Raw genomic sequence first — 27,523 nt, 5'->3', positions numbered from 1 at the left:
AATGTAGTTTCAAAGGAGAGGCCAGAAAAATCTAGTTTTGGTCACGTTAGCTGGAGATGCGTGGGGATGTGTTATTTTGTGAAGTACCTATTCACATTTCCAATTAGGGGGAGTTTGTTTATCATGCTTTGGTTTAATTATTGGCTGAGTGCTCTCACCCTCTCCCCGACCCCTTCCCAGCCACAAAAATCCTCCCACTGTTTCCTCTGAAATTCAGGATTAGTAATTAGCAAAACCTCCTATAATCTCCATCTTCTCTCTGAACACTCCCTTTGTATCTTAATCTACAAAACCTGGCTCTCTCTTAGGAACGCTTCTTCCCCTTCTACCCTCTCAGGCAACAGCCCTTCTCTTTTCCACACATCTTGTTGCACTGGGCTGGGAACGGGCCAGGTGACATCTCTTCCCCACCCCACTCCCTGCTGCTTAGATGCCTCTAGCCTTGTACCTCATGTCCTCAGACTATAGTAGCAACTCCTCCTCCTTACTGCACTCATCTCCCAACTAACATCTGAATTACTCCCCTTCAGTTTATGAAGATTTTAGCTCTTAAATGTCATACCCTTGCAATGCTAGTTCTATCACAATTGTCTGTTTCAAAGTCCACACAGATGATTCTGTAATGCTGTATGGCAGGACCACCCTTAACATCTTCGTGCAAATAAGAAAAAGCAATGTTTCCTACCAGCAGGCCCTGTTCCATCCCATGACACTACGGTGAGGAGATGGGGGGCTGCTGACTTTCCGCCATGGATGGCCCCCCTCAGCCAGGCCACTCTGAAAAGTGAGTGCACACGCTCCCTAACCACTCAGGACAGCCTTAAGCCGAGCCTCCACCGTCTCTCATTTTAGACACATATTCCACAACGTTACCCTAAACTCGACTGAATACATTCCACTCTCACATCACCTCTTTTAACTCACTGTCTCTAGAACACCAAATCAAACAATCCTACCCCAAAGAGACCTCCTCCCTCACACCATCCTCACACATGGTGTCTTCACACACCTCGACGACCCGCTTAAAATCCATGGAGATGGATCTTGACTCTATTTCATGCACCTGCAGCTCCCTCGCCCCTTGCTCTTTCCATCACTGACGCCTGGCAAAATCCCAACTCTAGTCAAGTCCAACTCTGTACGTGTACAGTGGTCATGAACATGACAGGAGAAAAATGTACAACCATGCTGACTGGTCGCATTCAATTCAGGATTAGCAACCTTATGAGTGTCCTTAATGACGTCAGACTCTAGGCAAACATTTCATATCTTTTTAAGTCTATAAAACTCTTTCCTATCCTCACCCTCAGCTGATGGATGTTTCCTATTTCACTGAGAAAAATGAAGCAGTAAGAAGCAAACTTCTATAAGCCCCTCTCCCACAGGTACCCACCGACCTTTATTTCCAGCCAAACACCCTGACTTTCCCTCTGCTTCCTTAGAGAACTCCACACTACTAAGGCCTGGCTCTTCATCTTTTTAAAAGATCCCATTCCCTCTCATCTAAGCAAGCACATGCCAATAGGATACCCTCCCCACTGTCAAATTCTCCTCCTCACCTGCATTTTTCCATCAGTACACAATTATTTTAATATTTCCCTCTCGTTATTTTTTTAAAAGTTTCTCTTTGTTCCACTTTCCCTTCTAGCCATTTTCCCCACTTCCCTCCTTCCCTTTACTTCAGAAATCCTTGAAAGAACTGTCCACACTTGGGGTCACCAATTTCTGTTCTCCCATTCTCTTGAGCCCACTCTGTTCAGGTCAACAAAAATTGTCCTTGCCAAGTTCATCAATAGCTTCCCAAAGCTAGACCCAATAGCTATTTCTAAGTCTTCACTGTAAGTTGACATATCAAAAACATTTGATACATTTGAGTCGGTTACTCCCCAGAAAGACTTTCTTCGCTTGGTTTCCAGAACAGACAAATTCTCCTGTCCATTTATCCTCAGTCTCATTTGCTGGTTCCTATAATCCCTCAACTTCTTAAAATTCAAGTACCCCTGAGCTTAGTCTTTGGGCCTCTTCTCTTTCCAATTTACCTTCAGTTTCTTGGTGATCTCATTTCATCTATAAACTGACCATTTTCAAATGTACATCTCCAGCAAGGTTTTTCCGTGTGAATTTAAGACAGACGATCCAATTATTGAACATATCAACTTGGTGGTTGAAAATGAATCTCATACTTAATATGTCCCAAACTAGCTCCTGATCAATAACCCCTGCCCCAAACTGATTCTTTTGCATTCTTGCCATCACATTAAAGGCAATGCTCTTCTTCTATTGGTTCACACCCAACCTTTGGAGTCATCTCTAACGCTTCTTTATTTCATAACTGCACTTATTTCAGCAGCTCCTACTGGAACTACCTTCATATATGCCCAGAATCCAATCCCTTATCACATCCACTGCCATCTCTTATTCAAAAAACCATCTCCTCTTCTCTAAATTATGACAATAGCTTTCGAACCAGTCTCCCTGTTTTTCCCTTGTTCATATATACTATATGAAGACAGACTGATATATATATTCTTGTATCTATATATATTGTACTTAGTGATCCCAAGTGAGATCATTTTCTTTTCTCTCACATCTCTACAATGGTTTAACATCTCACCCAAAGCAGAAGCCAACATCAAGGCACTATATAATCTGGTCCTGTAACTTCTCTTACTTCATATATTACCATCTTCTCCCCCTTACTCTCTCTGGCTCCCAACCACACTGGCCTCTTGATGTTTCTGGAACATTCTAGACACTCTCCTGTCCCAAGACTTTTATAATTGCCGCTTCTTCTACCTAAAACTCTCTCCCATTAAAATATCTTCTCCCTCGCTCCCTTTGAGTCTTTTCTCAAATGTACCCCTCTCTCCCACTTTTATTTCCTTATTTAATTTATTTTGCCCAATATCACTTGTCAGCACTGAATTAAACTATAAATTTTACATATCTGTCTGACTACTGTCTATCTCTTCGCCAACATCACATCCATGAGAGGTCTGTTTTTGTTCCGGATTTTCACTGTTGTGACTGCAAGGTCAAGCACAGTACTTGGCATGCAGTAAAAGCTCAACATATATGTTGAGAGAGACAGCATACGAGTGCTCATGCAAATAGGGAGTATAACTGGAGGAATGACCCAGTAAGATTGCCCTTTATTCTGCTGAAGGAGTAGTCTGCCACATTCACCAGTCCTTCCAGTAAGCCAGAAACTGCACGCATCGCTGCTTTGTTCTGCTAACCAGGAAGGCCTGCCAAAGCTCACAGCACAATTACAATGGTGGAGGGTTGAGTTTTCAAAAGGTATAGGATTAGGGACATCAAATTCAATGAAAGTTGATTTTTTAAAAAGTCCACAAGGCTTACTTCAGCTATTTTACTAAGACAAGAACCTGTGTTTCCTACATTACTTCGCAATCTCTGCTGCAGATCAGATAGGCGCTGAGGCAGAATCAATCTCAGGGGGACCAACAGAAAGCACACCAGCTTAAAGCACAGCCGTGAACAGAGCACAAGGGGACTCCTGTGGCCATTAATAAAATAAATGGCTTTGGGCTATTAGTGAAATAGGATGTTTCTGCAAGGATCCTTTCAGGTGTGTTTGTTTACAGATAATTTACTGATTTCTATGAGTCCACAGACAGACTACTTTAATGACACAATCTTCTTCCCAAATCATGATCGGGGTCCACCTGTGGGACCAATGGGTAGAGTGGAAAATAAAGTCCAGCAGCTTTTGCAGAACAAAACTTTGCCACAACTGCAATACACAACAGAGCCATGATGCAGGTGTCTAGAGGAAGGTAAAAAGGAATTAACACGGATAGAATTCGGAGGTGGAAAATGCCCCCTTAGCCGGGTTGCTTACTTTTCTAAAGTGTTTCACAAAAATATAACTTATTTGGCCCTTGTTTCACTGTGAAGAATGTTAACACTAAGCTTAATTTACTATGGACAAACCTAGGAACAAAGCTATTATAAAACTATTATAATCACAATAGGAAATATCAGCATAATCACACATAAAACACCAGCGTTCTCAAGTCTCATGTAAGAATAAAACCACTGGAAACCCTCTGGCAACCCCCTCACCTTGCAAGAGAAATCTCCTGAAAATGCTCAAGATTATCCAGGGGAATTTATACAGTTGAAAACGAAAAGCGAAAAACTGTTTACTTTTCTTAGGTACCAACCTTTTGAATCAAAATTGTTTGATGATGCATCTAAGTAGGTGGTTAAAACTTAGCAGAAAATTGTGCCTACAGCGGTAGGGAATTCAGTTCGTGAGTTACTGAAATCCTACGTAACTTTGAAGGGCACGGGTTTGCATGCCGAAGCCATCCCGCTCACCTCCGTCGCCGTCCCCGCGGGCACCGGCCTCGGCCATCTCTGCGCCATCCAGCTCAGACTCGCAGCCTAGATCCAGGCTCCCGCCAGCTGCGCACGCCGACTCCTCTTTCTGGATTGTTTTTAAGAAATGATTTATGGAGATGTGTTAGCAACTGAAAACGTTCAAAATTCCTTCAGAATCCTAAAGTATCATCACATTTACTTGTAATTTGAAATTTTAATCCTGATTTACTTTTTAATGGAAAATCACTCCTTAAAAACACTAACAAAACAAAACTGGGAAAAGCACATTGCCACAGCTGATTCTTTGGATAAACTTTTAAAATCTATACAAAAACTAACTTTCCTTTTCACATATGTTTTCTTTTTTCTCTCAATCCTACATTCTTCTTTATGTTAGGAAATGGTTTAACAACTCAGAATTTTGATCAGTAGCTACGAAAAGCAACTAAAATAATACAAGTCCTTTGGTTAACCTGTGCTATTTTCTGAAACACACACAGTGAAAAGAGCCTTGATCCTTAGTAGCTGAGAAAGAATCTTTGTTTCTTTGCCAGGTATAACTCTTAGCATTAAAAACAAAATCTTCTCAAAGGAAGTTAATGACCTTTAAATGTTAACCCACCATTTATTAAAGCAGTGACTTCTTTTTAATCTATGAGAAATAATACACTGATTTTACTTGTCCCGAGGTACATGACCATCAGCTTTTGTCCTCTGGAATTTTTCATCTTAGATGGTGTTTCCCATTCTAGATGAAAACGGGAATTGCACTAAACTAATTAAGACTCAGTTATCTGGAGCTTTTAGTTTTATTTCTCTATTACTCTCATATAACAAATATGCATTGTTAGTAAAACTTCCTTGAGATCACTGTTTGTCTTAAAAATCAAATAACCAATTTAAATCAGCAACTTTTCAAGGTGAATGGAGAAATTTTTTATTTTTATGAAATATAGAAAGGCATCAGGTGTGAAGCAATGTAACAACCGACGGTCATTAGATAGTTTGTGGCAACTGTGATCATCTTAAGCTCTTGGCTGATGATCCATGGCACTTGTCCATGTAAATTTTTAAGAATCAAGAATTTTAAGGAAGCCACAACTATTTTCCATTACCATATGTTAGAGTGAAACCACAGATATGCTTTCCTGAAAGAAAAATGTGATTGTTTATCCTTAATATGAAATCATTTGTAAGACATCTGAAAACATTTAAGAAGCATCAGGGTCATTCTTCTACCCTTTACACAAATCTAATTTTGTTTACCTGCACATTTCGGAGAAGGAAAAAAAAAGCATGATACATAGTAATAACAGGCATAATATGCAGAAAAATGCAACTTACTTTGAGAGCATAGAGGCCTGACTTTCCAGGGATTTTGAAGAATGTTCCATCCCCTATTCGAGTGTTAGTGTGAAGCATTGCATTCAGACAGGCTAAAGGAGAAGTTCCACTAAAAAATAAAAGTGTGCAAAAAATGAAGCAGTCTGGGACGCAGTTTCTGTGGCAGAACTGTTCTCTCATCTCTTAAAAAAAAAAAATCCTCTCGCATGCCTTTTAAAAATATCCTCCCAACCCTGAAAACATCTACATTACAATAACAGGCCAGTCCAGTTTCGCCAAAGTTAATCAGATGCATGTGTCTTATAGGCTCCGGGCAAAAAAGTCTCCTGAATTGAAATTATGCTTTTATTCATAAAGCAACCAACACTGTATTTCAAAGAAGCCAAAGCCCAAACGTTTATGTGGGGTTATTTTGCAAATAATACCAGGAAGCCTCGGTATTTAAATATTACAGACAACTTGATGGTTGCACTTGAATGATCAAATAAACCAAGTTCAAGGACAGCTCCATCCTATAGGTTGAAAAGCAACAAAGGAATCAGAAACTAGGGGAGGACTGATTTGAAATTACAAGCATTTAAGTTACGCATGGGATTGCATCTCTCACAAGGCCAAATAAAAATTTATGTCTGTGTTTATATCTCTGATACATCTTCAACAATAACATCCTTTCCTCAGTTAGATTTGTCAAATAAAGAAATGTGTGCTTGGGAATTCTGCCCAGCTAATCATTATGTTCTGTAGGAAAGATGCAAGGGGCTGAATTATGAAATCAGCAATTTTTTTTAAAAGAAATCTAACAGCATTAAACTAGTGATTAAAAATATCAAAGCCCGTATGTACAAACATCACCGAAATGTACTCACATACATAAAAGGGTGTTTATGAAATGTACAACACATATGTATTTCCTGGGTTAGACTTTAGAGCTTTATTTTGTGTTTTGTTTGCAAACTGATATCTTCGCAAACTACAATTTAGAACCAGGATTATTACGTTCGTTTACGTATGTTTCCATATACACTTTACTTTTTAATATGCCAAAAGGTCAATATTTAGTTGAGCCAATATTGATTAGAACCCCTACTCCACCCTGCTCACCCCTTAAGGGTTTGGGGTATTTAATTCAAAACATTTTGGGACAAGAGGACCTTTAAGACAAGAAGGGTTCAAATTTTGAATTTCTGTGATGGAAACACATTTTTGTGTTACTGAATTAAAAGTTTTTCCTATAAACCAACGTTATCAAATCTCTTACTTAGCACGAAAAGTCACCAGTAAAATGAAAAAGCCAAATGTGCTGAGTTGCTACAACACACTTAATAGCAAGTCAGCATATATACACATCATGGTCATAAAGGTTTATAAGTATTATAATAATAAGAGCACTCTTTATGACTTTCGAAAGCAGCTCTCTGTGCCAACCCGTCAATATGATTCCATTGGGTCTGACAGGAAGCAAGGGCCCTAATATAAATCTGGTCGGAGAACAATGCGGCTATAACACTAAAGTACACATGGTTATAATACTGTGTGTTTGTGTAATATCTTTCCTCATGAAACTGCTACAAGCTTACAGCCTCATTCCCCTTACAAAAGATTTTTGTTCGTATTTAAAGTAGGCCAGGCATACTTTATAAAGTAAAATATATTCATCTGCCCAGAAATATCTGTCCATGAATAAATTCCAGATAAATGATGCTATGCATGTTGTACTGAAGACTTCACAATACATATTTTTTATCATTCTTCTCTTCAGGCAAAAGCACAGACAATTTGAAGCTGGGAATTATTCTGCCAGATTTGAGGAGGTTTAATTTAGTGAAACTGTCAGAAACACAGATTTTCTGTAGGGAGTTGGCAAGGGGATGTTAACACTACAAGTAAAATAGAATCCAATACATAAAAATGATACAATGTAGACTTTTAAAAAATATAACTTAATAAAATTGTCCACCTCACATCAACCCTCACACATATTCTTCCTGCTCTTTTTCCCTAAGGTCCTAGTACACACAATTCCAAGAACTCAGATTTAGAATATTAAAGAATAATACTGTGTAAAGATAGCTAAAAAAAATACTAAACAAATATAATTTAACATCACTATAATTTTAAATTTTTCTAAGGTACAGTAAACAAAAGATAATTGAAGATAAATTGACTATTAAATAGCGGTTTAATGCTATGCTTGTTGCAAACATAAGTGATAAGCACCCAGTTTTAGATAAATAAAAAGCTCTGTTGAGCATGAATATGTTATTTAATTATACTGTTTATTAACTCAGTAAACTCAAGATTCACTACAGAGATATTTAAAAATATGCAATTCACAATCACATGGCAATATATCTCCAAAAGTCTTGATGACTACTGTAATTTTTCCCAAATCTTTCCTAAAACAAACATGTGAAATTGGTTTTATTTCAAAACTGTACATTAGCCTTTTAGAAGAATTAGAAAATACTTCACAATCAAAGGCAAATTTTACAACTCAAATCACTGGCTGATTAGTCACTTAGTCTCAAGTGTGTCACTTGCAATTCTTTACAGAAAAAAATCTAATGATATGATTTGTTTTATTTATAAACAATAAAACAGCATCAGAAGAGTTAAGTGCTTATTACAAGGTAACTGTTTCATCCAATGCAGAATATATATGAGAGTGTGTTTTAAAAATCTTTCATACCCTTTATTTATTGCTTTTATTCTCAACGATTCTATAAAATCCAGAAAATTCGGACTGCTTTTCCTGAAGAAATGAATGTCTTAACTCCAACTGAACAGGAATAAATAAAAGTACTATTTATATATTTTTATATTCAGAAAAAACAGAGCTAGCAAGCATGCCTTGGCCCACTTTAAAGAATATATACATATATTTTAAAAACATTTCATATGTATATATATATTACAGTGATTTACTGTGGGTATAAAAGATGTGTTAAAAGTCTGTATTCTTACCATGAACACTTTTATGTAACATTTCCTATTTTTAATTAAAAATTTTTATTCACACTAAATGTAAGGGTTAATCACCTCAGTCAGAATTTAAAAGTTAAAAATTATGTAATATAATCTGTATATGTGTATATGAAATAATAAAACATCAATAATTTAACAAAAAATCTCTGAAATTTCAAAAAAGTTACTTACTTTCTAAAAAGGTGAATTGGAAGAATCATCCCGATTTATGAAAGGAAAACAAAGGAAAAAAAGAGGGAAAAAAAGTTAGTTTTCCAACTTAAAATTCAATTTTGCATCTTACCATTTCGATAACAGGACTATGTACAAGGAACAAGCCATTCAGATCTGGCTGCTGGCGGGGAGGACAGCGCCGAGGGCCGGGTGGAAGGGGCTTCTGCTTCCTCCCCTGATGCTTCTATAACATTTTCATTCCGTCCACACTGCACACGCATCCCGTATCAGGAATATAATTAGAAATATGTAAGTAGGACAATGTCCCTAATTCCTTTCTTCCTGCCATTCCCTGTCACTGGGCCCTTTCCTGTACACCTGCCAGGGCAGATATACAGCTTATTCCACGTGTTTGCTTTTCTCCATGGACTGTAGCATTATGGAGCCCTTCTGGTTTGTTTTCATTTCCCACAACCCCTGAAGCAGAACCGGGGTGGAATTTGGAGGCAGGGGAGCAGGCATAATTTAAACTGTCTAGACATCAAAGAACCCCCAGAGATGCTTTGCAGAGACTGGTGCTGTGTGAAATACAGAAAAACCATTGCTTTATCATATCAAATTGATGACGGAGCACATAAAATTTTACTAATAGTGCACACTTAGCAAAGGGAATGAATGGCCTATCTATTTTAATAATTTTAAAAACCAGAAAGAATACCTGGGAATGCAATTGGAAGAATATCTGTAGATATGACAAAAAATATCCTTTCCTTTATATATAAAATAATAATGCTTTCCAAGACAGCATTTAAGTAATACAAATCTTAAGTTACTTTATTTTATTAAGTATCTCAATAAAAATTTCAGATGAAAGCTATCTCTTGAAAACATTTTTAAATTTCACTTTTTAAATATGGGAATATTAAAAAATTAATCCTGAGTAATATAAGTCTAAAAATTCAACAAATTCAAGAAACTTATTAAGAAGCATTATTAAACAGTTACTGAGCTAAGTGCTACTAATATAAATTAATAGATACAATTATATGTTCACTCTCCTTTCAAAAAATTAGTAATAGCTCATTTCAAGTATTTTCAGTGTTGATGGCTTAGAGAAAATATCTTAATTATGTTTTAAGAGGAAATTATATGGGTCTCTGGGGTGCAGGTAATGTTTTATTTAGTTCTTAATACAGATGTGTTCACTATGTGAAATTAAATTACTTATGATTTATGCATTTAACTCTATGTTACACTTCACAGAAAAAAAAATTGTAATGTTATAAAAGGAATCATGCACCCTTGGATTTATCTATTCATTTACATATTTAATGGACATGTCATTACTAGTGGAGAAAATTAAACAATTTCTACCAATGAATGTGGATGACTCTTAAATACATATAAGCACGGTGTACATCAGTTGATAAATCAATAACCTAGCTATCCTAGATAATTAAAAACTACCTTAGAAAGTCAAGGCCATACTACCTTATTCTTGAGAGATGATATTGCTAGTCTGGAATTCCCTAAAATGACTGAAAGTAAAAACAGAAATCCTTTATATAACTATATGAATAATCCTAGCAAATAAAATATTAGCCCAAAAATGACCTAAAGCAACTCTGAAATTTAACTTTGAATACAAGAACAGTGTTCCAAACTTCACAGTCCCTCTACAAAGATCACTAATGAAAGTTTTTAGTGAGCGCTGACATATAAGGAAAAACTAAGATTAGAGTTTTAAAAATGTAAAAGTAGATTGGAATCACCAATTAAGAGAGGAGTCATATTTAAAAGGAAGGTATTTTGCCCATTTCTATGTTAAGAATATCAAGATGGTTGTCAATATTCTACATGTCTCTAAGGTGTAATTCCAGTACTTTTTATGAGTTGGATATAACGAGGCAAGAAATAATTATCAAATGACATATGTTGTACAATTTAAGTCTTAAATCTAGAGAAACAATTTCAGACTCTGAACCTAAACAATGTATCTCTGATTGGCTTGAACAACATAAAAAGATATTCTTCTTAAATACAAAGACATTTGAACTTAGACCTTTTATCCACTTCATAGACATTACCAAGCTTCCACTAGATGGATTATAGTGATTAATACAGACATATTCACTAAACTGACCTTTTGTTTTAGGAGACAAGAATTCCTAAACATTAATACAAGGACACGAGTTTGGTTAGTATTAATTTAGAATAGTGTCTATGAAGAAATTAAGAAATAGTCCTATAAAAGTCTAAATTAAAACATATAATCTAAATTATAATCTTTAAAGACCTCCAACTAATATATGAGGTCTTTAAAAATATACCCTTTCACATGTGAATAAAACTGAAAATGACTTACTCAGTAAAGGTAGAGAGAAAAGAATGAAAATAAATATATATTATTACAGTTACCATTTATCCAGTATCTCTAATGTGACTGCGCTTTTACAACTATTATCAGTATTCCTTACAGCCACCATGAAATGGAAGCATGGGTCCCAGTTCTGCAGATTTAACAGAAGCTGAAAGGTCAGGAATCTCACTGCAGTCAAATACAGCTGAAATTCAAATTCTACTCTGATTCCAAAGCCAATGCTCTCCCCACTATCCCACATTCTCTCTCCATAGAGTTGCCTTCTCCACCTAAGGAGCCTTGGATAATATAAAAAATACTTATTTAACACTTGAAGGAAACACATAGAGAAAAGCCAGATGCTGGCAAAAGGTAGGGTGGTTGACTCCATCTTCACTCAGGGACGCCTATCACAATGACTAACCCCAGGATAAACTGCAAGTCTTATAGAGAAAGAACTAAGCTGCAGAAGGTGTCACTGCTGGTTACCTTCTTCAGGTGTGTAAACCAAGGAAGAAAGAATTCTGAGAGATCAATGTCGAGAATTCAGATCCATAATCGCGATGCATCTTAGAATTGAATCGTTAAAAAATAACACAATTCATTAAATGAATAATCATTTATTAAGCTCCTTATATACATCAAGCTAGTGCTGAAATAAATTTGCGCTGACAGTGCTTTGCACATAATAGAAATGCAGGCCGAGCTGAATGGAACTCTCTGAATACATAGGAAATGACAAGGGACGCAGGAGAAAGGAGCCTTGAGGCATGTGGCACAACAAGAGGAAATCGTTTGGAATTTAAATGTTATTCCTGATTTATTCCAAGGAGATGACTGAGACGGGATCATACACACATTTCTAACGTCAACTCCAGGGCAGAGGCAGCCAACCCATGGCCACTGCTGGCTCTTCAGGGCTTTAAACTATTTTCTCACCACTGCAATCTCAAAAAGAGTATTTTCAATCAGAACAAAATGTCTATCTTCCCAAATAAAATACTGAATTTCATATATTAAAGAAGAGACACTGTCATTATATTTGGTATGATAAATTAGTTTCATATAAAAATGTAAATTTCTACATTCTACTTGTAGCTGCTCACTCTCTCCCATCTCGTTAGCAATGGCTAATGTGGCACCACTTCCAAATGCATCCTATGGGATATTAGTCCCAAGTGATCCTCCAAAAGAATTATCAAATGAGTTTTGGAAAAGCAGCATGCTGCATTCTTTCCTTGCAAACTCACCAATACATTAAAAATAAATACTAAAGTCTCTGAAAAATCCTACTTAACTCAAGAAACATGCTTAATTTTTCCTAAGCATATTTAATAAAAAATCCTCTCCGCCATAATACTTGACAACACTCCCTATTATGCCAAGAAAAATACTTGGGGAAATGCTATCCTATATTTATGATTAGGATCAATAGAAAAAAGTGCCTAGCAGTTATACTCCCAGGAATGTTTAATTTTATCAGCCAAATGTTCCTATCAAAAACAAACAACAAACAAACAAAAGCAAAAGCAGAAACAAAAAAAGCACAAAAAAGAAAAAAAAAAATACTGCTCACTCTTCAGGCCATGCCATACACTGGATTTTTATTAATTAATTACTTTATTCACTTAAGCATTAGTTTTCACTGCCTACCAAACCAATGAAGCACAAACTCCTCAGCTGACATTAGGGTCCCGTACAGTACACGGGGCACCTGGCTCATCTCCACACTCTCCAGCTTCAGACTCTCCCACTCTCAGACTATCCTCCTACAATGTAACTGATCCAACTCAGTCAACCTTGTGCCTCCATGGTTTCCCATCTCTCTGTTTTGGCTCCTATGAAACCATCCGCAAGGAACTGCATTCCATTCCTTGTTTACTACTCGGAATAAAAATTTTAACTATCACCTGCGTGGTGACTCCTTCAGTAATATTCCTTCATTACAATCTCAACACTATGCATCTCTCTCAGGACTTCTTTTCATTAAAACTGTTTACACTTCTAACTTTCCTGCCTTTGCTACTTCCAACAAGTTTGGGAACTCCACAGGGGATAGACACATATTGATTTATCTTTGTATTATCTGAAAAGCAATCTCAATGTACTCAAAGGGTATTTGTTAAGATGAATTTAAACACTGCTATAAAAACTGTTACAATCACGGATTTGTGGACATAAAGCACCTGCAATGAATATCATCTATATTCTATTTAAACTCATGACTACAATCACGTGTGCCAATCACCCTTCATACTACACAGGCTACAAGACCACCTTATATTTGCATGCTCTGCATTCCTTTCTATTAGGACTTTCCCTTCCTCAGTAATGTGATTCCAGTGTAGCCATCAGCAATTTCCCCAGCAGGAAGGCTACCAAGATTAAACTATCTAGTCAAACAGTGGGAGTCTGAGTATCTTTTGGGGAACTGATTTAGAAATAAAGGGAAAGGACATACATTATTTTCAGTAGAAACATAAACTTGTAACCCACCAAAAAAATGCGCTAGTGCCTACTCATGAGGACACCGGCTGCTGAGAATAAAGCTGACCAAAGGAAAGCAGAGCAACACGTGGAAAGAAAACAGAAGGAAAAAGATATCACTTGAACTCTGCATTATCTAATCACATTCAAGATCAACCTACTGGGTGTCCAAGCTGATTTCACCAATAAGTCCCTTGCTTATTTTATTTTTGACACAACTAAGTGATTTATGCAAGCTGGCCTCATTTTTTGTAGGCCTCCATTTTCTCATCTGTAAAATGATTTTAAAAGAGGGATGCTTAAAGCTCTACTAACCCCTTTCTGGCTAAGGGTTTAAGGGCAACTAATAATGGTTTGACTATTGGCTTACTGCTCATTCCAGACGCTCTGCCTGCCTTCGTACCTCTTTCAGGTTCAGCACCCTACGTTCTCCTCCTTTCCTACTCATTTGTCAAGGTTCCCTTGCCTTCTAATAACCTCTCCAGTACATAATGATGTCTCTGAGCCTCTGCAGCGTTACAGCCTATCCTGCAATTACAGCATTTAGTCCTGTGCCGTCTAACACTGCATTGCTCGACGGCAACCAGCTCCTTAGGACTCCAGCTTCCTTAGGATTCTTTGTGTTCCCCTCAGAGGGCCCTGACAGACTTGGACGCTCAGAAAACATTCAGGGACAGCTGATAAGCTAATATTTCACAATTTACAGAGTAGATCAAAATCTGAAGCTTGGCAAGACCAAATATTGGTTGAGGATGTCCAGAAATAGAACCATGAAATACTCCAGTGAGAATGCAAATTGACACAACCAATTTGGAAAGACATCTGGCAACATCTAGTGGGGGGGGGGGTGCATGCTCTAAAGATCAGCAATTCCACTTTTTCATACAGACTCTAGAAAAACTAACATTCACAGAGACACTATATGTTTTAAGAAAAAAAGGAAGAGTCAATAAACTAAATGTTCACCAGTAGTTACAGCTATAAAAATATACTTTTCCCTATATATTCACAGTAAAGTATACAATTCTGAACTATACTAGTATACAGCAAACCTATGACACTGATTGCCTCTGAGAAAAGAAAATCAAAGAAGCCAGCTTGTTCTGTTACCCTTTATTTAAAAGAAACTCAAAGCAACTATGAGAACACGGCTACAACTATTAATTCCAGCTGGTAGTTGTTGATCTATGCTATTTTACTGTATTTTGAAAATTTTCCAAGCATAAAATAAAATTATTGATGATTTTCTTCTTTTATCCACAATATGGCGTCTCTCTAACCCAGTGATTTTTCAACCGGTGTGCCACGAGAATTTTTAAAACATGCAATACCTAAATATTTAGGCAGGGGCACTGACCTCTTTTCCCTTAGATTGTCAAATAAAAAATGACAACACCCAACACATCAATAGCCGTCCAATGTGAACGAATAAAAATTATACCTAATTTTCTGTCAAGATCAGCAAAAAATGTATTATTTGGTGTGCTGCAGAATTGTAGTAATTAGTTTATGTGTGCCATGAGATGGGAAGGGTTAAAATCGCTGCTCTAATCTATCAGATTCTTCCCTTGTTTCAAGTTATGTTAATGTTTAGACATTTTTATACAAGCAAAGAAATAATTACATGGAAATTATATACAAAGTGTAAAGGTACATCATTATACAGAGTTAAAAGTCCCTCTCAACTTCCCCCACCCACACCCACTGCTTCAAGGGTAATGACTACTAAAGATTTATCATGTTTTTTTCCAGAGCTTTTTCTTTTTGCATTTATTTATATATGCATATATTTGACTCTATGGTTTGGAATTTAAAATTCATTTTCAACGCAAATGAGAGCATTTAGTGCATACTGGCAGCTACAGGCTTTTATACTTAATATGATGGAGTTTTTCCCACAGAATATTTTTTGCTCTTAATTTTCTATAGAATATGCATGCTCTTGATATTCATATAATGCTATTAATATCCTATAGGGTAAATGTTATACCATAATTTTAAGTATTTTCTTATTATTTAACACTTAGTGTATATCTAAGTTTATCCATTAAAATAGTGCTGCAATAAAGAATCTGTTATTCTCCTTATATATGTGCTATAGACTGAATATGTGTTCCTCCCAAAATTCGTATGTTGAAACCTAATCCCCAATGTGATAGCATTTAAAGGGGGGGGCGCTTTTCAGAGGTGATTAGGTCATGAGGATGGAGCCCTCCTGTATGGGATTGGTGTCCTTATAAAAGAGAGCCCAGAGAGCTCTCTCCTCACTTTCTATGTAAGTACTCAACATGAAATTGAACATCTATGAACCAGAAAAAGGGGCCCTCGCCAGACTCCAAATCTGTAGGCACCTTGATCTTGAACTTCATAGCCTCTGGAACTGTGAGAAACAAATTTCTGTTGTTTACAAGCCACCCACTCTATAGTACTCTGTTATAGCAGCCAGAACAAACAAAGACAATGATCAGTACTACTATTTCTCTAGGATAATTTCCAAAAAGTAGAATTTTTAGATTATAAGGATGCTTTTAAAGTTTTTATAGTTATTTCCAAATTACTTCCCTTGAGAGTAACTATTTTCCCCACTCTAGTCAATGGTGGACAATATCAATCTTTAATTTTTTGTTCATCTAATCTAATCTAATCTAATCTAATCTAATCTAATCTAATCAAAATGGAGGTGAATAGGTCATTCAGGTAGAGGGAGCAGCAAGAAGAAGGTGGAAAGATGGACAGAATTAAAATGATATGTACGGCCAGGCCCGTGTGGCTCAGTGGTTGAGTATCGACCTTTGCTCCAGGAGGTCATGGTTCGATTCCCAGTCAGAGCACATGCCCTGTTGCGGGCTCGATCCCCAGTAGGGGCCATGCAGGAGGCACTGATCAATGGCTCTCTCTCATCATTGATATTTCTATCTCTCTCCTTCTCCCTTCCTCTCTCTGAAATCAATAAAGGCATTTTTTTTTTTTAATTGTATGTACAGAAACACGATTATTTGGTATTTCCAGAGCAGTGATGGGAGGGAGAGTAAGATTGGGGTCATGTTCCAGAGGGAAGGTATGCACCACGCCATGTGCCTGACTTTTATACTACAGTTCACATCCCCTGGCAAGGAGCTTAATTTTTATACAGGGGACAGTGGAGAGCCCTAGAGGTTTATTTTAAGGAGGAAAATGCCCTTGTCCCTCTATAGCATAAGGATAGATCTATAATGAGATGTGCCTACAAGAAGACAGAGCAATTAGTATTAGTACCCTGCAGTATTGGACTGCAGGGAAGATGACAAGAACCTCAGCAATAACGGCAGGGCAGAGATGCAGAAAAAGACTCAAGAAATACATGAGAAGAAATATGGGGGGGGGCGGGGGGGATAGAAGGACATAGAAACTGACTAGATGTGTGAGATAAGGGAGAAGAATAAATTTAGGATTGCTGCAGGGATGGCGGGTGAATGGTGGTATAACTGATTTCAGAAGAGGTAGGTTTGAAAGAAATATGATGAATTAAATTCTGGGCTTACTAATTTAAAGTTATGAACCCAAAACTCAGACACACAAATCACAGTGCCAATCTTGGGGTCAGCAAAAAACATTGGGGAGCCATCAGCATATCCATGGTATTTAGAAAGGTAAAAATTGATAGGCACTGATATCGCTTAAAATAATAAGAGAAGAGAAAAATGACTGACATGAGCTTATTATATTCCAAAAGTTAGAAAACTACATGGGAAAATGTTTCTGAGATTTTAAAAAAAGGGAAAAAGAATCCTATGAAGGATTTCATTATAACAATGAGGTGTGATTCGAACTTCAGGACACGATTATCTTAGAAGTCAGAATAAATCTTTGTATTTATAGGTAGTAATAACCTATAAGTAGAAAATACCTACATCGTGCCAGCAGGAACCCTTCTTTTAAATATAGTTTTTCTTTTAATATGAGAACGTTACGAAATACCTGCCAATTGAAGAAAAGATGAGAAAAATCACTGAAAATTCCAACTCCTTAAAGCGATGCTGAACATTTCATAAAACTTCTTCTAGCCTATTTTTCTGGTGTGTTTCTATTTTAAAGTTATCATTTATCTAAATGTGGGATCACAATATTTCATTTTATCTTATACCCTTTCCATATTACCATGAAACCATCATAAATATGTCAGGTGATTTAAAAAATTCTATCAACTTGTTTCACGTGAGCGGTTTTCAATTTGGCTGTGTATTAGAACTTTTAGGGAAATTCTTATAAATGCAAGTTTGAGGCAACTCCAAACTTATTAAATAAAAGTCTTTGGGTGGGGCACTAACGTCAGCATTTTCTCATATCTTTCCAAATGATTCTAATATACAGCAAAGTTTGAGAACCACTGATATCACCAGTGAACATTTAAGTTTTGTCCCTTGTTTATAAGTGAAATAGCACTGATATGAATATCAAAGTGCATAGAATCATTTTTTTCTTATATTCAGGAATAAGAATGGCTTGCAGAAGTCGTATTATTAATTTAGGAGATATAAGTTATGTAATGACCTTTTACAAATAATGCTGATTGGCTTTTCAAATGAGGTGTTTTGGTTTACGTTCCCACCAGTAGTACATAAGTAAGAAGCACCACTTAGTGTCAAGGTGAAGTACATGGGCTTATTAATTTATTACGTAAACTAAAAAACAATCAATCTCCAAAGGTTACCTTGCATTTCTACGATTATTAGTAAGATCAATATTGTTCATTCCTTAGTTTTATGGGTTGGAGTTCCTCTGTTCCTGTCCTTTGACCACAATGCTCAAAGCTTATTATTTTTTTCTTATTGTTTTAATAATCTATTTATATAATACCTCTAGAATATTAACTAAAAGCATTTTTTCCAATGTCACTTAATGTTCTGTTCACAGGCAGACACATAAAATTTTATGTAGTCAATTACTTCCATCTTTCCCTTGTAGTTTATTTTACAGCTTCTAACTCTGAAAAGTCATTTCCCTGTCAAAGGTGGATTGAAATGTCAGATTTGAATTTTTCTACTTTTTTTCCCAGTGGTGTGACTTTTCGTATGTAAATTTTCAATCATGTCTGTATCTTCTTTAATATAAGCATAACTAACACATTGCATGATCGACAAACAAGTCATTTTTAATGGCTTTCTCTGGTTCCCAAAGAAGAGCAGAGCCGCCTTGCCCGTTACTTCATTTCAGATTCATCCTTCTGCCCTTCTCTGCAAAAGATGCCGGTACTACTCATCGGAAACTCCTTGATCAGCAGAATGTCAAAAGAAGCCAGCTCAGAGTTTTGCTGGCTATGGGAAAATTTTTACCTTTAAATGTTTGATAAAGGAAATGTCTAAAATTAACCTCACCAACTAAAACTGTTAAGACTGGCATTCATACCACAGGACAAATGTCAATTTAATTTAGCTTCTCTCCTCTTGCTTTGTTCAGTGGTAGTCATCTCCTTTGATTAGAAGTGTTACCATATAAAGATATTTAATGAACATACCTTTCCACCATAAAACAGAAGTTTTGTGAAATTCAAATATCTTAGTTACTTGGGATGGCATGAAATACATCCACAAAGTTCAGATAGAATTATAAAGTAAAAACAAACTTTACAAAGGTGTAATTTCTAGGTAGGATCTCTATGGAAACAATATACTTTGAGAAAGGGAAAATAAATACAAAGACCAGTGAATTTAAGCACCCTTCCCTTCCACAAACTTAGTATAGACACTTAAATATACATACACCTAAGAATCTGGCAGTCGGCTTAAAGAAATTTAATACACCTAGTTCTTGTTTTCATTTCACCCTCAGGGACACAGGATTCATGAGAGACATGAGTTGGGAGCAGCAATTGCAGAAACACTGATGTTTGCTACAAGCCGTATTAATACTCTTCGATACAGAATAAAACAGTAAAATAAAGGTAATAATGTCTAGGATCAATGCAAATGTAAAAAGAGAATAAATAATATGGTTTCAGGCTAATGGTTTTGGAAAACTATAAAATTATATACACATACACATTAATAAATTCCAAAAGCAATGCCATTAATATGTTATATATGTATTACCTTTGTTTTACAGAAATAAACATCTTCCTTAGGAAAAAATGCGCATTTTGATGACCCATGGGGATAAAATGTATCTTTAGACAAAACAAGATTTCCTGTATATTATTTTATAGTAATACCAATGTTCCAACCAGGCACACAGAAACCTTTCAGACAATAACTCCAATAACAAAATGGGAGAACTATAGGTAAATGTAATCAGGGTAGAAAGAAAAAGAATTTGTGAGCCAAGGTAATAAGTTAAGAAAATTTTTTTAAAAGCTGGAGCCCTATTTAATCAACTAACTAAATGGTAACTGATTAAACAGTTGCTAAAATTATAGAGATCTATGTTTATGTAACAATAAGAGAACTGTTTTCCTCCCTCCCTTCATTTCTTAATGTTTCAAAAAGCAAAACGTGGAATATCATGGCTTCTGGCCATTTGGCAAATGCCTTATTTAAGTAAGAACAATTCCAACCCACTCATTTGACCTGAATTAATATCTTGAGGTTTTAAATAGCCACTTAAAGCTTTCAGGAAATAGTTCCTCGATGCACCTGCCACCTAATTCCATGAAATCAATATTTCACTTAAGTTAAGTCAGGAAATCTGAGGTGATGAATTAGATTATGACTGTTGCTTCATGAGCTGCTAGTAGATAAAACCTAGCGGTGAAGTTGAAAATCATCAAAACCTAGGGTGAAGTTAAATAGCTTTACTTCTTTTGGGAGGGGTGCTTATTAGCATAATTAGGGGTGTTAATCAGAGGTATTAATTAGCATATTGTCTCTAGATAACAATAACAACTTTAATATGTGATATTAGTACCTTTCTGTTGCTGCATGTCAGTTTATAAGCAATGAAACAATATTCTCTCTGGCTATGCCCAAAATGAATCTGTTGTGATTATAGGAAAGAGCTGCCCATCAGTATGAAAAGGAAAACTGATAATACTGATCCAAACTTCATCCAAAGATAAGATAAAACAAGTATTTAATGAAATCCAGATATGTGACTATTTAAGCAGAACACAAAAATTCACATTTTCAGTCACAAGCACCATGTTATATGAAGGGCAGTGGTAAGCTGAGGTTCCACAGAGAAAAGTTTTACAGGCATAGACATATTTTTTAAAAGTTTTCGTAAACAGTAAACCCCTGGTATTGGTCTTTAAATGCTGTATCCCCCAATATTACTAACCAGTTGATTAACTTCCATACACTGATCCTTATAGTTTCCTAGGATTCAAATGTGGGGTATCATTACTTTATTTTCAAAACAGAGAATGAACAAAGAGATATAATCTGAAATTCTAAACCTGTTCAACCTCTTAAATGATAAATCTTTGGTCATCCTAAAATTGTTCCTTTTGTCACTTGGCTTATTAGACTTAGTTTTAAGAAAACTCGGGAAATTTTCAAAACAAACATATGCTAGTACATTATATTCCTGTAGCTCTCATTTCCTCCTTGGTTTGTTCATGCCTTTAATAGGCATTCTTTTTCTTTCTTTTTTCCCTTTGGGACACCCCACTTTGAGTCTAACATTTTCCTGTGGCCTAACATTTGACTATGATGGAAAGACTGAGCTTTGGAATCAGCCAGACCCTGGCTCAAATATCAGATCTTCTACTTATAACTGTGTGATATTAACAAGATACCTAGCTTCTCTCAGCATCAATTTCCTCATCTGTCAAATGAAGAAACAGCACCCACTTCTTAATGTTACTGTGTGGATTAAATTTGCTTAAAAAATAGAAACGGCTTGGCTCAGTGCCTGACACTGATCAGTTACTGCATAAATGTTAGTTTCCTGCCCTTTTGCCAAAATGACATTCAACAGACAGTTCTAATGATATTTACAGTCACATAATCTATGTTTCTTTGTTTCAGTTATTTACCTATATTCTAGCCCTAGACCTAATAAACGTCCTTCATGTTCAACACTCATCAAGCTTTTTATTACCCTAAAGGAAAAATAACTAGAATAATATTACATAAGTAAATAACAGCCAAGAGGCATCAAATTTCTAAAGAACATGATTCAAAACTGAAGAAACTCTAGCACATTCTCTGTAAAAATTTCAAATGCCTGAGCAGTTTAAGGAGGAGAGGCAGTAAAACTCCTTAATAGTACAACCCAATTTGATTCTTAGTAAAACAGGGTTAGAATAATGAAGTACTCTCTGTGAAGATAAAGCAAAACATTCTCTGGGAAAAATCACTCATCACCCTCAAGAATATTTATTAATGCAGTCAGGCTACTTTGCTTAAAAGAGCCCCAAGCAGAAGGGTAAACAAGCAGACACTACTTTAGCAAGAAAGCTTACGGAGATGCTGTCCATGTTCACAGGGAAGAAGGCTTGGATAGACACTAGAGAGGAAAACAAAACATTTCTGTCTAATATTGTAACAGGATTTTCATGTGTAGATAAATTTGTAGTCAAAATATGGCCACAGTTTACACAAACTGTAATTCACACAGAGAAATTAGCAACCACACCACAACCTCCCAAATTTTCCCTTTCCGACAAGTCACACTTTCTCAGTGTTGGTTCCAGTCCGCCCTGTCACACTGACGAAACAGAAAGAAATAACGTATGTGAGCGACATCGATCTGGGAATCACCCCTGTGACCTTCCACACAGTCATTCAGAGCACACTGCCTGGCCTTCAGGTGTCCAGTTGTCTTCTCAGACCCACTAAACACGGACAGGGGAATGAGTGACAACGATGGGGTTCCATACAGGGAGACCCTCGGTGTCCATTTGCACCCAAGGTCACTAGCTGGTACCTACCCGGAGGAATGAATGGAACCACTCCAACGCAATCCCAGCCACTCCTGCTAGTTCAAGCATTCGGTTCAGCATCACCTCATGACCAACACGAAAGCAGCTGAGGCTCTAATATAATCATCATGGAAAGTTGTCCCAAATCCTTCATTCGAGGAAGATCCTTCATACACACCAACGCTGTCTCCAAGCCATGCCGGGGTCTGAAACCAGACTGGAAAATATTATATATGTGTATATATAGTAAAACTCCCACAAACCACTCTTCTACTGTCATATTTATTTACAGCTGCTTAACCCATCCTATATATGTATATATATATTGCCTTCTCAAGGTGAAAATATGAACATTCAAGAAAAGATCCTTTCCATAGTAGAAGGTAAACTGAAAGCATATGAAGACCTGGAGCTGCCTGGTAAGGTAGTTGAGGCGGTCCCAAATGGAACATACTTTGTCCTGAAGGGAAGAGAGAAAACACAACATTGGTTTCCAAGGCTAATCTTCTACACTTGGTATACAGGATCAAACTATTCCAATATTATTTAAAACAAAAAAGAAAAACCTTGGCTTTATGGGAAGGCAATGCCAGATTAACCCTTGAAGCTCTGCTGGGTTACCAAACGTGCCTTTTTCCTCCGAGTCCCACTGTGCGACGCCACTTTCATATTCCTGACAACCATCACCGTGACTGCATTAGACTGATCAGACTCTCTACTGATCATGGAGCTCTAGACTGACAGCACTTGCTAATCATGCAGACAGGGCCAGGACCCTTTGAATGAATAACTTCAAATGGTAGGAATAATAATAATAAAAAAGATCAATGGAGCCCCAAGAACTATTGTACATTGAAGAGCAAGAGCAAATGAACTTAAAATATATCAATTTTCCTTCTCACTTCTTCATGAATAGGCTTTTTAGAAACAAAGTGAGAGACATTATATAGAGTTTTCAAAGTTTAACCAGAGAAGTCACTATTTTTATCTTCTTGAGACCTTTATTACAAGATTAAAGACTGTACATTTCCTTTTTGCTTTCCCCTTTCTCCCAAACTAATGTAATACTATAAAAACTAAAACTTTCAACCCCAGCACAAAATTTTTACTAAGTTTCTATATTTCCAGAATGTGTCTAAAATAAAATTAAATGGGTTACATCACTGCAGTATTATTTTCTATGTACTTATCCTAAATTTTTATTTGCATCAAGTAAATGGCTATCTATAAGACTGCTTGTCATCTATAATTCCACTTAAAATTAACATAATTCTGTCTTCTAGTCTCCATTTCACTTGCTCTGCTGGCCAGACTCATCCGATTCTTGTCAGTTATATTCAGTCTGTACTAAAATGAAAAAGCCTGGTAATGTCCATCTGGTGAACTGCCTCTTCTATGCACTCAGTATATACTTTGGTTCCCAAGTCAATTATTCCAGTGATGTCAAATATCCAAAAGCCTTTTAGACAGGTTTGGACCTGAGATTTATACTAAATATAATACTTGCTATATTTTTCTGGACATTCTCCACTTACTTCATTGCATCTCATACAATGTGACACATCTCTCATAAGGAAAATGCAAAGAAAGAATGGATTACCTAGGCAAAGGACTCAGAAAATATTACACTTAAAGGAATAGATCACTTGGCTGCTTAGCTCAAACTTACAGTCCACTTGGTGCTTAGTAATATACAATATGTTTCCTTCTTAACTTTTTAAGTCCTCGTGTTTGACCTATTGGCCCTCTACTGCATAACCTAAGGGTCTGACCAAGTACAGTAATATGAGTCTCCTCAAACCATCCCTAATGCACACGTCAGCTAAAGGTGTCTGTGCTCAATCAAATACACATTTGCTGAGTGTCTGCTATGATCTAGGAACTACACAGCATATATAAACGTGAGCATGATATGCCACTAACTTTTTTGGAATTCAGAGTTTAGTTAGGAGAGAGACATAGAAACCAAAAGAACTATAATAAAGATACATTAAAAACGTCCCTTGGAACATGAAAGAAGGAATCAGATTTATACCTGGGAATTGTGGGGAAAGTTTCCTAGGGGAGATGACAATCTGCATCTTAAATGATAAAGAGGTATTAAGGAGGGCAGTGATGGTAATAATGACAGACACTAAGACATTAGCATATATGTAATTTATAAGAATCTTGGAAATCAGATCACTACTCAAAAGTAAAATTTATTCTATCCTATATTTAGTTCAATAGACAGCAAAACTACTTCAGTATAATGGAAAACTCCTATACTGTGAACACTCAATAAAATATTACACAAGTCAAAAATGTGAGAACCTTAATGACGGAAACACACAAATAATGACATAAAGTTTCCAAGTAATTAACTTTTACCTACCTATTTAAATGTAGCCCTCCTCAGAGACAGCAAAATGGTTTTGCTCACTAGTCTATTCTCCAAAATTTCGTTGTGTATGTGAAGCTTCATAATCAAATTTGAAACAAAATTTGGATGATAGTATAAATACACAGGACTCTGAGACACACTGTTTTCCCCCAAAACATACCAATTAGGTAATTAACAGGAGGTATTGTCAGAATACCACAAGTTAGGTTAATACAAGTCTGGAGGATGGAAAGCAGAGGAAATACATCAATAGTGGGCATTCAAAAGGCTAAAGTGGCCTGAGTATGAGCGCCTGCTAGACTAACACGCCTTCTAAGCTACAATGAAAGTCCCCCCAAAGTGTCTCATTTATTCACTGGTATATTGTAAATCAGGAAAATACCTCATACTAGGATCCCAACATTAGTCACTGGCAGATACATTAGAAACTCAGGCTCTGATTCATCAGGTAACCATGGTTTTAAATCTTATCACTGAATCTGAGCCAAGGACACAAACTAACTAGAATCCCTTTTCAAATTTCTCAGGAAATTTTAGATAAAAATTAATTGTTAAATAATATTATATGCTTATATATTTTATTATTATATATTATAATAATAATATATGCTTCTTATTGAAATGTGAACCTTTTGGCACTCATGGGCCAAAATACTACTACTAAGAAATATCTTAGAATACAGATTTGACTCGACAACCCATTTATTTTAATTTCCCCAAATTCCTAATAATGCAGCAAATAGTGAAATCTCATAAATCAAATATCTTAAAGTTGACAGCACATTTTCCAAATTATTTTATCTTCATGATAGCCTTATGATGCAGATAAATAGTTATAATTTTCCTCCATCTTACTGGAAAGGAAAGATGAAAAAAAGACTGAGTGACTTATCCAGGATAACACATTACGTTAGAAACAGAGTAGAAGTAAAATTCAAATTTCTATTCACTCAATCAGAAAATATTGTGAATCTGTTATATGAAGGGCACCATGGGGAAGAGAAGTGCCAATGCAACAGAAACTCTACCATTAAGGAAACTACAGTCCTATTATAACAAGAGAAAAACTGAGAGAGTTTGCTAGATACTGCAATAAAGGAACACATGGACTGTGTTATAATGAAATAGCAGGCATACAATGTTGAGTTAATGCTGGAGTTAAAGAACTCTCCACTGAGGAGGTGTTATATGGCGTTTGAATTGGGCTTTGGAGGTATGGAGTGGGAGACAGGAAATGGTGAAGGTCATTATGGGCTGAGCGGAGTGAGAAAGACTTAAGAAATATATGGAATATTTGCATAAAATTAAGTATACCGGTATTTTTTTCAAATGTCAGACGTGATAATATATATTTAACCTAACTCGAGCCCAAACATGAGATTTAATTTAAAAATATATCCAGCAGAGGCTGGAAGTTGTTCCCCATTAAACTACCTTTCCCCACAGTCAAGACTCCCACATGTTAGCTGGGAAGGCGGCTCCTGCCACAGGCTATATCCTCCAGCTCCCCTTCCAGTTAAGCGCAGCTACGCATCCGGCCGGCGACGCAGGAGGGAGGCTGATGCACTCGGCTTCCAGGGCGCATCCACGCGGCTGCACAGGCCCCTATGGCTTGCTGGCAGGCCGTATTAGACCACGGAATGAGAAAAACTCCTGAGGGCAGCGGAGAAGCAGCCCGAAGGACCCTGGCCCCTGGATATCTTGATACAGCCAAGTTATTTCATCATTCCCTGGACTCTCTACCTTGAGACCACATTAGGAGAAAGGACCTTTCGTTCGATTTAACCACTTATTTTGGGACGCCATGCTACCCATGCAAACATGTATGCTAATTTATATAAATATTGCCTTATGCTATAAGGTAAATAAAAATTAAAAGTAATTTATCGGTTCTCAGTTCTCAAAACCTGAGAAAATAATCTGAAAATATTTAAATTAATTGCAAAGCATTTAATATAATCTGCAATATACAACTGTAATAGACTTTCAAATTTATTTTTAAATTTTAATCTATATAACCAACCCAGGTAGCAGAAAGATCAGAGATCAATATTATTATAAGTGAAGAGTAAGACAATGTATCATGAATTCATTACAAAAAGCCTTTGAGAGCTCCATATTTTATTGGGTTTAACCTCATTTAATCCATAAAATTATCATTACATCTGTTCCATACTGCACTGATATAGTCAAGGTCCATTTATAAAGAAAAGCTAAGTGAGTTATTAATGCCAGGAAAAAGAATCAATAAATGAAAACTAGGTTTTCGCTGTACGTTCACACTAGCTGACAATGTTTTCGTTTACCCACTGGACATCTCAGGCAACTCAACGTTAATGTGATTACAGTTAAATACTTAATTGTCATCCATCTTATCTTTTATAGAGAACAGAGGAAAATTTAATATGTCAGCGTAACTATATTATCACAATGTGAGTGAAGAAACAGAATGGGCTGCGAGAGTCCAAACGGAAAATTCCGAGACGAGAACGAGGGGTGCTGAACAGCCCGTGGGCATCAACTGTCTGCGGGCCAATCTACAGCCCTGGCTTCACGTATCACCGCGTATTGCAGGCCTTCCAAAGAATAAATGGAATAAGCATATTTAATAAAATGATCTACG

At 36.4% G+C, this 27,523-nt stretch overlaps 1 protein-coding gene across 1 annotated transcript in view; it reads right to left on the bottom strand.

Annotated features, from left to right (window-relative positions):
* The window catches only part of ASXL3 (ASXL transcriptional regulator 3), a 163,229-nt gene that overhangs the window by 92,246 nt on the left and 43,460 nt on the right, over positions 1–27,523 (bottom strand). Inside the window, 2 exon segments of the mRNA XM_087819036.1 lie at positions 4,348–4,456; positions 5,695–5,803. Of these exon segments, the coding sequence (XP_087675162.1) occupies positions 4,348–4,456; positions 5,695–5,803 (218 nt within the window).

Source organism: Miniopterus natalensis, chromosome 7, assembly GCF_054644295.1.
Source record: "Miniopterus natalensis isolate mMinNat1 chromosome 7, mMinNat1.hap1, whole genome shotgun sequence".
Lineage (NCBI taxonomy): Eukaryota > Metazoa > Chordata > Mammalia > Chiroptera > Miniopteridae > Miniopterus > Miniopterus natalensis.
The sequence above is the reverse complement of the archived record's forward strand: the minus strand, read 5'-3'. Positions and strand labels throughout refer to the sequence as shown.